Source organism: Lucilia sericata, unplaced genomic scaffold (genome assembly GCF_015586225.1).
Source record: "Lucilia sericata isolate MDLA Ls3-8-SP2 unplaced genomic scaffold, ASM1558622v1 Contig001568F_arrow, whole genome shotgun sequence".
Taxonomy (NCBI): domain Eukaryota; kingdom Metazoa; phylum Arthropoda; class Insecta; order Diptera; family Calliphoridae; genus Lucilia; species Lucilia sericata.
In genome coordinates this window covers 94694-108575 of record NW_023995490.1, presented here as the reverse complement: position 1 = coordinate 108575, position 13882 = coordinate 94694, and the positions used below count along the sequence as shown (strand labels likewise).

Below are 13882 nucleotides of genomic sequence, written 5' to 3'. Positions count from 1 at the left end.
TCAAAAATATCAGTTAAAGAACGATAAAGTACCAACGAGTTCACTCCTATAGTGTTTTTTTAACATTTTAGCCCTTTAAAAATTTTAACTTCCAAAAAGTGTCATATACTTTATTTCTAAAAGTTGTAATTTGCGAAAATTTCTTCTTAGTAGATCTATATAGCCAAAAAAACGTCAAAATGTCATGATTCTAGGTCGTGCCCTTTAGACTGTTCGATGATGAATCGATCTTTAAAGCGACTCTTGTTATAGACAAATGATGCATTTTTCATGAAAAATTAGAAAATCTGAATCAGCATTACATTTTTTGCATATTTTTATTATTTTAATAACAATACTATTACTCGTTTATATTAGTTTATATAATATTATACAATACAACATCTTTTTGCATTAGTTAAACTCGTTGCTCACAAAATTATTTGTATGGGGATTAAATTTATAAGTTTTTCATAATTATTTATTTAAATAAAATAATCTTGCTTTTAGGTACACATTTTTTGTCTTTGATTTCTCTAATATATTATATACAGTATTTGTTCCATTGCCAAGTTGAGTAGAATTTCAATTGTACATATTCCATTTCCTTAAAAACCTATCATATCAACAGCCGCACGTAGTTTTTGGGGTAATTGGTTTCTGCAAAAATAAATGAAATATCAGTAATTGTTAAATAAGCAATTAATTTCATTAAATTGTACTTACTTTAAATTATCTTTGTCATTAAGAGTTTTCATAATTACAAATGCCAAGATCATACCTTGACCCAAGAACAAGTAGCTATTTTTGAGGAAAACAGTTGGTTTCACAGCATAGTCATCTTCGATATAGCGGTAATTACGTTGATTGTTATTATCATTATTTGGTTTGAGTATAAATGTACGCTCGGTATTAGGTTCTAAAACATTGTTTCGTCTATTTTCAAATTCCATTTGGAAAACACTAGAATTTTGTTCTTGCCGTAACACACGTTCTCCTCTATGTTCTTGCTCTTCGTTTTGACGTCCCATTTCTCGTTCTCTTTGGGAAAGTCGTTCCTGTAAACGTAGATTTACTTTTCGTTCAGTTTCATGGTCATCAAATCGTTTCAAAGTTTCATAACTTTCAACTCGTTCTCGTTCGTTTAGAGAAAGACGTTTATCAGTGCGCGGAGAATCACGGGTGTCATCCTCTGAATGCCTAATAACTTCACGTTGAGCTTCTTGTCTAAATTGACGATCTTCGCTGATGTCTTTTGAACGTCTGGTAACTTCACGCTCGGATTGACGATCATCAAATCGGTTTAAGGTTTCGCGGGTTTCTATTTCTTCTCGTTCCTTTTGTGAGACACGTTCAGATTTAAGAATAGCATTTAAACGCATGCTTACAGCTCGTTCGGTTTGACGATCATCAAATCGTGTTAAAGTTTCATGACGTTCTTCACGATTGTCTTTCGAAATTCTGTTGATATCACGTTGATCTTCGCGTTTGTCATCCAAACGTCTACTGCTTTCAGGTCTTCTATCATCCGTACGTTGTTCATCCAATTGTTTTAAAGATTCTCGACGGTCTTCGCGTTTGTCTTCTGATATTCTGCGGAAGTCACGATAAGCTTCACGATCATCAATTCGTCTTAAAGTTTCTCCACGTTCTTGTCGTTCACGTCTAGTTTCAATTAAGCCTTCAAATTCAGGAGTACTATCAGAATGCCTAATATCAACACGTACATCTAATTGTTTTAAATCTTCTTGACGTTCCTTGCGATTATCTACTAAACGTCTGTTTTCTTGTCGTAGTGATTCACGCTTCAAAGATTCGTTTTCATTTTGGCGACGATTCTGTCTTACTTCCCGTTCTTCTCGAGAATCATGGGTATTATCAATATGTCTGCTAATATCACTTTGTTCCCTCTGTTCATGTACCTTACTATTACGTCGAGATTCACGAGAGTCTTCTAAACGTCTGGTGGTACTACGTTCATCTTCACGCTCATCAAGTCGCCTCAAAGTTTCGTAACGTTCTACTCGTTCTCTTTTATTTACATCACGACGTTGGCTTGATTCCCGTTCTCTTTGTGAAGGTTTCTGAATATCTTTACGTCGAGACTGGTGAATATCATCTGAACGTCGGTTAACATCACGTTGTACTTCACGGCTATTTTGTTCTAATTGACGATCATTAAATCTTATAGTTTCTTGCCGTTCATGTCGTTCTACACGTTCATCACGTTCTCGTTTATTTTCATCACGACGTTGTGTTGCTTCACGTTCCCTTTCAGAGAGTCCTTCATCAATTCTAAGAGATTCACGAGTATCATCTGCACGCCTTCTAGCATCACGCTGAGCTTTTCGTTCCTCATTGTTGTCTTCTAAATGTCTGTTAAACTCTCGTTGGATTTCACGCTCACTAAGCCGTCTTGATATTTCATGGCGTTCTTTCCGTTCCAGTTTATTATCATCACGACGTTGTGTTAACTCACGTTTCCTTTGGGAGAGACGTTCATCTATACGTCGAGACTGAAAAGTATTATCTGCTCGTCTTTCAACATTACGATGGGTTTCACGATTGTCAATTTGACGTTGTCCATGGTTCTCTTCTGTACGTCTGCTAATATCAAGCTGAACTTGTCTGCGGTCATCAATTCGTCTTAAAGATTCAACTCGATCTACTCGTTCATGGTTTTCTTCTGAAAGCCTATTACTTTCTCGTTGAGCTTCACGATCATTTAGTCGTCTTAAAAGTTCATGACGTTCTTCACGCTCCCGTTTATTTCATCACGACGTTGTGTGAACTCACGTTCCCTTTTGGAGAGACGCTGATGTATACGCCGAGACTGTCGAGTATCTTCGCGTTTATTATTATCTAAACGTTCTATTGATTTCCATTTTCTTTGGGAAAGACGTTCATCTGAAAAAACGAGTGTCGCCTAAATTGCTGTTAACATCACGTTGAGATTCACGGTCATCAAGTCCGCCTTTGGGAATCTTGACGTTCATTCAACACGGCTTCTAATGTCACGTTCAGCATAAAGTACTTTATGATTGTCCTCTGAATGTCTGCTAATTCTTGAGATATTCATGGCGTTCTATACGTTCTCGTTATTTTCATCACGACGTTGACTTGGTTCATGTTTCCTTTGGGAATCGCGAGAAACTACTGAACGTCTGTTGAGGTCACGTTGATCTTCACGTTCAAGACGCTTTTCACGGTTGTTTTCTGACCGTTTGTTTGCATCATATTGAGCTTCAAGTTCGTTCAAATCGTCGTAATTTGTTTCGATTTTCCATATTATTCTGTTTGCTTTCACGAGTTTCTTCACGGTTATTTTCAGAACGACTTAAATTTTCATAACGTTCTGTTCGTTCACGTTTAGTTTCATCGTGGTTCATTAAATTTTCGTAAAGTCTGAGGACGATCGCGGTTCTCATTTGAGTGTCTGATCAGATCTCGGTCATCTAATCGCCTTAAAGTTTCACGACGTACACCACATTTGCTCTGGCGTTGACGGAGTTCATTTAGAGTTAGATCTTCTCGACGATTATCCACATTTAGACCTTCTTTGCGGCTCTCGACAGAACGTTCAAAACAATAATCACGATCACCAGCACGAAATAGTTCCTGACCTACACACCGAAGCCAAAAATAGAACATAGATAGTTGTTTTCAACTGCCAAGACCAAATAACATTGTGACTCGACTTATTTTTCTTTTCAATTGATTACAGAGTTTTTGTTGGAAATTTAAGATTTATCTTCTGTACAGTAGTCTTGCTTAAAACTCTTTTTTATTTATATTGCGGTTATACCACTTTGGTAATCCTTTCGTTCGAAGTCTTTGTATTGACTGTGGTTCTTAGTCATTTTTCTTGCGGCTTTTATACCCAATTTTTCTCTGCTTTGCAAAAGAAAGTTTTAATATTTCCTTTTCATTGAACTTTAAATTAATAAATGATTGATTTAATTGTCTTATCGCACATGTGCACCACCGCATATGTACTAAAAAGTTGTAGGAGTATTAGAAGCAAATTATTTTCTATTTATCAATGAAATTTTATGAATGAAATTGCAGTATTATAAAACGTTTATGACGTCATTCTGTAAAATTTTATAGTAAAAAGAAAATCTTTGTTCATCTAGCAAAAATAACATAAGTTAAATTCATATTTTATGAAACATTATTAGGCATTACAATAAAGTGAAAATTTTTTCTAAAGTCATCTTAGAGGGATATCTATTTTAATATCCATATTGTAACTATTTCATGTATGTTTATTTTAGAACAATTACATAACAATTTTTAATTCCGAGATCGAACTATGTTATGCTAGAGGTTACCCAAAACACGGATTTCAAATCAGGAAATAGAAATTCTCCATCTCATCAAGTTTTCGAGATATGTATCTTGTCACAAAGCTTGAGAAATTTTCGTTTTTGAGACACATAGTATGTAATAGCGCTACGATAGCTTTATTTATAGATTTTGTTATGCCATATGAAAGTCCAAGATTTAACCTCTACTATATCTTATTCCTTCTTTTAGATATATTATCAAGATATCTTAACGTAAAGCTTGATATCCAGATCTGATGGAGAAATTCTCTCCGAACATTTCAGGAATGTAATGTTTGAACTCTTAAGTATTTGATCGATTTTAGTTGTGAGCCGCTGTTGCGAATTATGGAAAAGAATTAAGCTTAAGAGGCTCATAAGGTTTAACTAAAGCACGAATAAAAGCCACTCGTCATTTGATAACATTTTGTCTTTAATACAATTTTATCAATCTTATAAGATTATATTGCAATTACAATAACAGTAAACGATACTTTAAATTTGCGGCTGAAATTTTATAGAAGTGTCCCACTTTTTATACCCACCATCAAAAAAGATTTGTTTTTGTCACTCCGTTTGTAATAAATTGAAATATTCGTCGAAAACCCATAAAAGTATATATATTCTGGGTCTGTCTGCGTTTGTCGGTCTGTCTGTTGAAAACACGATAGAGTCCGAACGGAAGTAGATAGACAGCTGAAATTTTGCATACTTGATGCAGTTTGTTTGGTATTGAAAATGGGCAATATCGGTCCACGATTTCGCCTAGCCCCCATATAAGGCCCCCTTCAGAAAATGACTTTATCGCTCATAACTGGCTAAAAGAAGCATCTATAGCGGTGAAATTTGGTATAAACATGTTTAAATCTCTTCGTAAAATTTTTTGCAAGGATCGGTCCATAATTGTCCCTACACTCCATATAAGGTTCCCTTCAAAAAAAATTACTTTAACGCTTATAGCTGTCTAAAAGAAACATCTAAAGCGGTGGAAATTCGCCATAAACATGTTTTAGGGGAACCTAAATCTCTTCGTAAAATTTTATAAGGATCGGTCCATAATTGACCCTACCCTCCTTATAAGATCCCCTTCAGAAAATGACTTTAATGTTCATATCTGACCTTAAGTAGCATACATAGCAATGAAATTCGACATAAAAAAGTTTTATATGAACTAAAATTATTTTTTTAAATATAAGGTCCCCTTCAGAAAATTACTTTAACGCTCATTACCGACTCAAAAATGCGAGTACAGCGGTGAAATTTTACATTAACAAGTTTTGTGTGAGTAAAAAGCTCTCTATCAAATTTTACAAGGATCGGTCCTTAATTGACCCTACCCCCCATATGAGGTCCCCTTCAGAAAATGACTTTAACGCTAATTACTAGCATAAAACTGCGAGTACAGCGATAAAACTTCGTATGAGCCAAAACCTCCCTACTAAATTTTATGAGGATCTGTCTATAATTGACCATACCCCCTTATAAGGTCCCCTTCAGAATATGATTTTAACTTTAAGTACTGAGTCAAAAATGCAATTACAGCTGTGAAATTCTACATAAACAAGTTTTGTGCTAGTCAAAAATCCTTTATCAAATTTTATGGGGATCGGTCTAAAATTGACCCAACCCACCTTCAGAAAAATACTGTAACGCTCATTACTGTCTGTAACGCTGAAATACGACTACAACGATAAAATTTCACATAAATAAGTTTTATATGAGCAAAAATGTCCTCTTTATATATATATATGAGTATCGGTCTATAATTGACTCTACCCCCCATTTAAGGTCCTCTTTAGAAACGCTCATTACTGGCTCAAAAATGCGATATAAACAATATTTGTATGAACAAAAATCATTCTAAATTTTAGGAGGATCGGTCCATAATTGACCCCACTCCCGTGCAAGGGCACCTTTAACGCTCATTACTGACATTAAAATACGACTAGATATATGAATTTCAACATAAACCATTTTTATGGGAACTGAAATCTTCCTTATGCAAATTTCTGATTTATAACAAATACTTTTCTAATGTTAACTGACGGTGTGGTCACTGGTAGGTTAGTGTTCTAGTTTGGTAAACCGGATGTCGGATAGAGGATTATGTGTATTCCTGCGGATTTGATATATGTGCAAACTAACTTACTCTCTCTCTCTTATTTCAAAACATTTGTTTTCCACCCAAAAAAATAATTTTTCTCGGTAACTAAAGATTCAAAAGATTGTTCTTTGTGTGAAAACCTATAATTACATTTTTTTCATAAACTGAAGACGCTTTTCCTCAGATCAACTCGATGAGATTTGTTTAAGCATAAGTACATTTAAATTCTTTATATTATTATGTATATTTGATCGGGAAAGTATATTTATTTTCAATCACCCCTAGTTTCCATGGAAATTTTTCCGTTTTGAAGTTATAAAAAATTTAAAAATTACAAAAAAAAGTAACGAATCAAACTCAGCTTTATATTTCTTGCATATTTTTAATTATTTTAATATAACAATATTTTTACATATTTATTAGTATACATTTATATATAAATATTTCGATAATAATATTTTACACTATTTTTGCATTAGTTAAACTCGTTGCTCACAAAATTATTTGTATGTGGATTAAATTTATAAGTTTTTCATAATAAATAAATAAAATAATCTTGCTTTTAGGTACACGTTTTATATCTTTGATTTCTCTAATATATATTATATACAGTATTTGTTCCATTGCCAAGTTGAGTAAAATTTCAATTGTACATTTTCCAATAATTTCCTTAGAAACTTATCATATCAACAGCCGTACGTAGTTTTTGGGGTAATTGGTTTCTGTAAAAATAAATTAAATATTTGTAATTGTTAAATAAGCAATTGATTTCAATAAATTATACTTACTTTAAATCATCTTTGCCATTAAGAGTTTTCATAATTACAAATGCCAAGATCATACCTTGACCCAAGAACAAGTAAACCTTTTTGAGCAAAACAGTTGGTTTCACAGTATAGTCATCTTCGATATAGCGGTAATTACGTAGATTGTTATTATCATTATTTGGTTTGAGTATAAATGTACTCTCGGTATTAGGTTCTACAACATCATTTCGTCTATTTTCAAATTCCATTTGGAAAACACGAAATTTTTGTTCTTGCCGTTCCACACGTTCTCTTCTATGCTCTCGCTCTTCGCTTTGACGTTCAGCTTCTCGTTCTCTTTGGGAAAGTCGTTCCTGTAAGCGTCGATTTACTTCTCGTTGAGCTTCAACTCGTTCTCGATTGTTGTCTTCACGACGAAATACTGAATCACGTTCGTTTAGAGAAAGTCGTTTATCTGTGCGTGGAGAATCACGGGTATCATTATCTGAATGCCTAATATCACGTTGAGCTTCTCGTCTAAATTGACGATCTTCACCGATGTCTTTTGAACGTCTGGTAACTTCACGCTCGGTTTGACGATTATCAAATCTGTTGAAGGTTTCGCGGGTTTCGATTTGTTCTCGTTCCTTTTGTGAGACACGTTCAGATTTACGAATAACATTTAAACGCATGCTTACAGCTCGTTCGGTTGGACGATCATCAAATCGTGATAAAGTTTCATGACGTTCTTCACGATTGTCTTTCGAAATTCTGTTGATATAACGTTGATCTTCGCGGTTGGCTTCCAAGCGTCTACTGCTTTCACGTCTTTTATCATCTATACATTGTTCATCCAATTGTCTTAAAGATTCTTGACGGTCTTCGCGGTTAGCTTCCGAGCTCCTGCTGATGTCACGATAAGCTTGACGCTCATCAAGTCGTCTTAAAGTTTCTTGTTGTTCACGTCTAGTTTGGAGTAGACGTTTAGGAGTATCTGACCTAACACGTTCATTTAATTGTCTTAAAGTTTCTTGACGTTCTGCGCGATTGTCTACAAAATGTCTATTTTCTTTTTGTAATGATTCACTCACCAAAAATTCATGACTTTTTACTAGTTCTTGTTCATTTTGGCGACGATCTTGCCTTGCTTCCCGTTCTTCTCGAGAATATCGTGATTCTATACGTTGATTATCATATGTATCATCAATATGTCTGTTAATATCACTTTGTTCCTTCTGTGAAAGTTCCTCATTATATCGTCGAGATTCACGGGTGTCTTTTAAGCGTCTGGTGGTACCGTGTTTTTCTTCACGGTCATCAAGTTGCCTCAAAGTTTCGTAACGTTCTACATGTTCACTTTTATTTACATCACGACGTTGTGCTGATTGCCGTTCTCTTTGCTTTTCAACCATTCTTCGAGACTGACGAATATCATATGAATGTCGGTTAACATCACGTTGTACATCACGTCTGATAACATTACGCTGTTGCTGACGATCATCAAATCTGCGTTCCATACGTTCCCTTTGAGAATCAATATTTACATCTGAATGTCTGTCAACATCACTATAAGTTCTACGAGATTCGTGAGTAGCATCTCCACGACTTCTAATGTCACGTTGATCTTCCCGTTCTTCATTGTTGTCTTTTAAATATCTGCTAATTTCTCGGTGGGTGTCACGCTCATTTAGTCGTCTTGACAATTCATTGCGTTCTTCACGTTCCAGTTTGTTTTCATCACGACGTTGTGATAACTCAAGTTTCCTTTGGGAGGCACGTTTATCTATGCGTTGAGACTGAAGAGTATTATCTGCTAGCCTAGCAACAGAATGATGGGTTTCACGATTGTCAATTTGACGTTGTTCATGGATCTGTCTGCTAACATCAAGCAAAACCTGTCTGCGGTCATCATGTCGTCTTAAGGATTCATCACGATCTACTCGTTCATGGTTATTTTCTGAAAGCCTATTACTTTCTCGTAGGGCTTCACGCTCATTTAGTCGTCTTAAAAGTTCATGGCGCTCTTCACGCTCCCGTTTACTTCCATCACGTTGTAGTGTTAATTCATGTTCCTTTTGGGATAAACGTTCGTCTATACGCCGAGACTGACGAGTATCATCAACTTGTCTGTCAACATTATGATGGGTTTCACGATTGTCAATTTGACGTTGTTCATCGCTATCTTCCGTACGTCTGGTAACACCAAGTTGGTATTGTCGGATATCGAGTCGTCTTAATGATTCATCACGCTCTACTAGTGCGCGTTTATTATCATCTAGACGTTCGTCGGAAAAACGAGTGTCGTCTAAACGGGTAATATCACGTTGAGATTCATCAAGACGCTTTGGTGAATATTGACGTTCACCAACATACCTTCTAATGTCACCTTCAGCACGATTGTCCCCTGAATGTCTTCTAGTTCTTGAGATTTCATAGCGTTCTAAACGTTCTCGTTTATTTTCATCACAACGTTGAGTTGATTCATGTTTCCTTTGGGTATCGCGCGTAACTTCTGAGCGTCTGTTGATATCACGTTGATCTTCACGTTCATTAAATTTTCTTAGAGTTTCAAGACGTTTTTCACGGTTATTTTCAGAACGTTCGTTTGCATCATATCGAGCTTCAAGTTTGTTCAATCGTCGTAAGTTGTTTCGATTTTCCATATTATCCTGTTTGCTTTCACGATCTTCTTCACGGTTATTTTTAGAACGTCTTAAATTATCAAAACGTTCTGTTCGTTCTTGTTTAGTTTCATCGCGGTTCTCATTTGAGCGCCTGATAAGATCTCGGTCATCTAATCGCCTTAAAGTTTCACGACGTACATAACTTTTGCTCTGGCGTTGACGGAGTTCATTTAGATTTTGATCTATTCGACGATTATCCTCACTACGTTCATCAAGAGCATTAATGTCAATACGATTTGCATCTCTTACGAGTTCTAGAGATCTTTTGCTTTCACCGCTATCACGGTACCACTTTCTTAAATCATTTGGATCTTCTTTGCGGCTCTCGACAGAACGTTCATAACAATAATCACGTTCACAAGCGCGAAATAGTTCCTGACCTACACACGAAGCCAAAAATAGAACATAGACAATTGTTTTCAACTGCCAAGAACCAAATAACATTGTCACACTAATTATTTTCTATTCAATTTAATACAGATTTTTTGTTAGAAATTTAAGGTTTATCGACTGTAAAATATTCTTGTTTTAAACTCTTAATAATTTATATTGCGTTTGTATCACTTTGGTAATCCTTTCGTTCGAAGTCTTTGTATTGACTGTGGTTCTTAGCCGTTTTCTTGCGGTTTTTATACTCAATTTTCCTCTGCTTTGCAAAAGGAAGTTTTAATATTTCCTTTTCATTGAACTTTAAATTAATAAATGATTGATTTAATTGTCTTATCGCACATGTGCACCACCGCATATGTACTAAAAGTTGTAGGAGTATTAGAAGCAAATTATTTTCTATTTATCAATGAAAAGTTTTATGAATGAAATTGCTGTATTATAAAAAGCTTATGACGTCATTATGTAGGGTTTTGTAATAAAAAGGAAATATTTTAAATTTAATAATAGATAAGTAGGGATAACACTAAAATAAAAGGTAAAATATGGTGGTAATATGAAATTAGTTCTTAAGTAAATGAATCCGAATCTAAGAGCAGAATAATCCACCACATCAAGTTTTAGAAATATAGTTTCATATAGTTTGAAAAAATCCCGTTTTGAGACGTTATTACAGCTCGATGACTCCTTTATATATAAATGTCTGAAAGTGCTATCTGCTAACTTTCTACTTCTATATGTACATATTAATGCAAAGCTTAATATCCTGATGTAATGCAGAAAGTTATACATTGATCTCTGAGTTTCGATTTTTCTCAAAATTTGTTGGCCTGTGTAATTAACATTTTCTTTATTTTAAATAGATTGTTTCCCCAATGAAACATTAATCGAGAAAAGAAGTTAGACATACGATTCCAGACTATATACTAGACTATAGTGCAGACTATAGACATGACTAGAGTCCAGACTATAGACAAGACTATAGTCCAGACTATAGACTAGACTATAGTCCAGACTATAGACTAGACTATAGTCCTGACTATAGACTAGACTATAGTCCTGACTGTAGACTAGACTATAGACTATACTATAGACTAGACTATAGACTATACTATAGACTAGACTATAGACTAGACTATAGACTAGACTATAGACTAGACTATAGACTAAACTATATTCCAGACTATAGGCTAGACTATAGTCCAGACTATAGACTAGACTATAGTCCAGACTATAGACTAGACTATAGACTAGACTATAGTCCAGACTATAGACTAGACTATAGTCCAGACTGTAGACTAGACTAGACTAGACTAGACTAGACTATAGTCCAGACTATAGACTAGACTATAGTCCAGACTATAGACTAGACTATAGTCCACACTATAGACTAGACTATAGTCCACACTATAGTCCACACTATAGACTAGACTATAGTCCAGACTATAGACTAGACTATAGTCCATACTATAGCCTAGAATATAGTCCAGACTATAGACTAGACTATAGACTAGAATATAGTCCAGACTATAGACTAGACTATAGTCCAGACTATAGACTAGACTATAGTCCAGACTATAGACTAGACTATAGTCCAGACTATGGACTAGACTATAGTCCAGACTATATACTAGACTATAGTCCAGACTATAGACTAGACTATAGTCCAGACTATAGACTAGACTATAATCCATTTTTCAGTAAGTTTAATAGTGTAGTGCAATCTGTAATCACACGTTGTACTTAACGATCATCAAGCCATCCTTAAGTTTTTTGGCGTTCTCTTCGTTTATAGGTATATTGACGTCACTATCCTAACTGTCTTTCCGTATGTATGTTGAAATCTGTTTTCAGAACACCCCGAATGTTCAATAATTCTATCAGGCATGCTCTCGTTACGTTGTTTTTCTCATTCTTGATTAGTTTTTTATACCCTCCACCACCATCAGTGGTGATAGAGGGTATATATAATTTTGTCAATCCGTGTGTAACACCAAGAAATATTTATCTGAGACCCAACAAAGTATATATATTCTGGGTCCTTATCAAATTCTGAGTCGATTTAGATATGTCCGTCTGTCTGTCTGTTTAAACCACGCTCACGTAAAAATGATACTAAATAAATTAATGAAATTCCATGAAAATCATCATATATTCGTTTCTACATAAGAGCTTGACTCCTGCTGAAAATTGCCAGAATCGTTCCACAATTTCATATACCTCCCATACAAAAGTACATATTCACGGAAAATGAGTTTTTTGTTAATAACTTCCGCCGGAATGTTGATATCTTCACAACATTTTACAAATTAATATCTTATGTCAATGGAATTCATTTAGAGAAAAAATTTTCTGCATCGGTCCATAATTGGCCATAGCTCCCATACAAGGTTCCCTCCCGAAAATCACTTAAACGCGCATAACTCATTACTAAATATTACTGTGAAATTTTTTCCCATCGGTCCATAACTGGTCATAGCTCCCATACAAGGTCTCCTACAGAAAATCACTTAAACGCACATATAAAGTTTGGCACAAGTATTGCTCATATACACGGAAATATTACTGTATAATTCTTTTCCTATCCGTCCATAATTGATCATAGCTCCCATACAAGGCACCTTTCAGAAAAACACTTAAAGGCACATAACTCATTAGCAAATAGTGGTACATAAAAAAATTGGCACAAATATTAATTTTGTATACAAAAATTCTATTTCAAGATTTTTTCACCATCGGTTCATAACTTACTTAGAAGCTATAGCAGCATTTTCAAAAAATGTTCTCACAAATTATTTGCGGATTTAACTTGATCGAAAAGTATTACAATCGTGTTTAAATTGCATATAATTAGCATCCATATAAATTGCACAAAATTTACTCAATGGAGGTACTGTAAAAGACATAGGTTTGTCGTAGGAGGGAGGACCTTTTTATTTGATTCCAAATTCACTACTTCTAAAATCTTTCTCAAGTAATAATTTTTAAGTTCTTTTTTGGAAGTTGTTATAAATATTCAGTTTTGAAAAAAATATAATTATTTTCGCTTGCAAATCATTGCACATTACACTTGAAGTAGTGATAAAAGTAATTTTTTTGGAAGTATTTCGATATTTTTGCAGGGTATTTGCTAAGTAGTTTATGAACGAACTAGTTCATTTCGCGTTTCATTTCAATTCAAATATTTATAAGTTTTCCAACAGTAGTAAAAACAAATTTAAAAATATTTTGCTCGGGAAAGTATTGAAAACATGAAAATACATTTTTCCTAGAAACTGCAGACAAGTATAGAATATTATAATTTTCCATTAACTTTAATGTTTATAACAAAGTTATACTTTGGTTTATAATGTTAACAGTGAAATTCTCTAAATTTTAAATTTTATGTGCTTAAATCAAAATATTTGTTTTACAAAAAAAAAAAAAAAAAGAATATTTCTCGAAAACTGAAGACCCAAGAAAAAACACAAAAATTTGTCAAGTCCTACAATGTAGGTCATACATATTTAAAAATTCATTCTTTGAGTGAAAAACTAAAAATCCATTTTCTCATAAACGAAATTTGTTGGCATCATAAGGATTAAAAAATTTGATTCTTGAGTGGAATCATAAAATAAGTGTTAATGACCACTGGACACAGGGTATATTTATCAC

At 34.3% G+C, this 13882-nt stretch overlaps 1 protein-coding gene across 1 annotated transcript; it reads right to left on the bottom strand.

Moving 5' to 3' along the window:
• Positions 1–587: 587 nt before the first annotated feature.
• Positions 588–10428, bottom strand: LOC119611968 (trichohyalin-like). The gene is made up of 6 exons (XM_037967675.1): positions 7200–10428; positions 7111–7133; positions 3443–3602; positions 3071–3272; positions 706–2738; positions 588–639 (listed from the first exon to the last, which is right to left on the bottom strand). Exons 1-6 carry the CDS (start codon positions 10283–10285, stop codon positions 588–590), a joined length of 5556 nt encoding a protein of 1851 aa, XP_037823603.1. The 5' UTR covers positions 10286–10428.
• Between the last annotated feature and the right edge of the window lie 3454 nt (positions 10429–13882).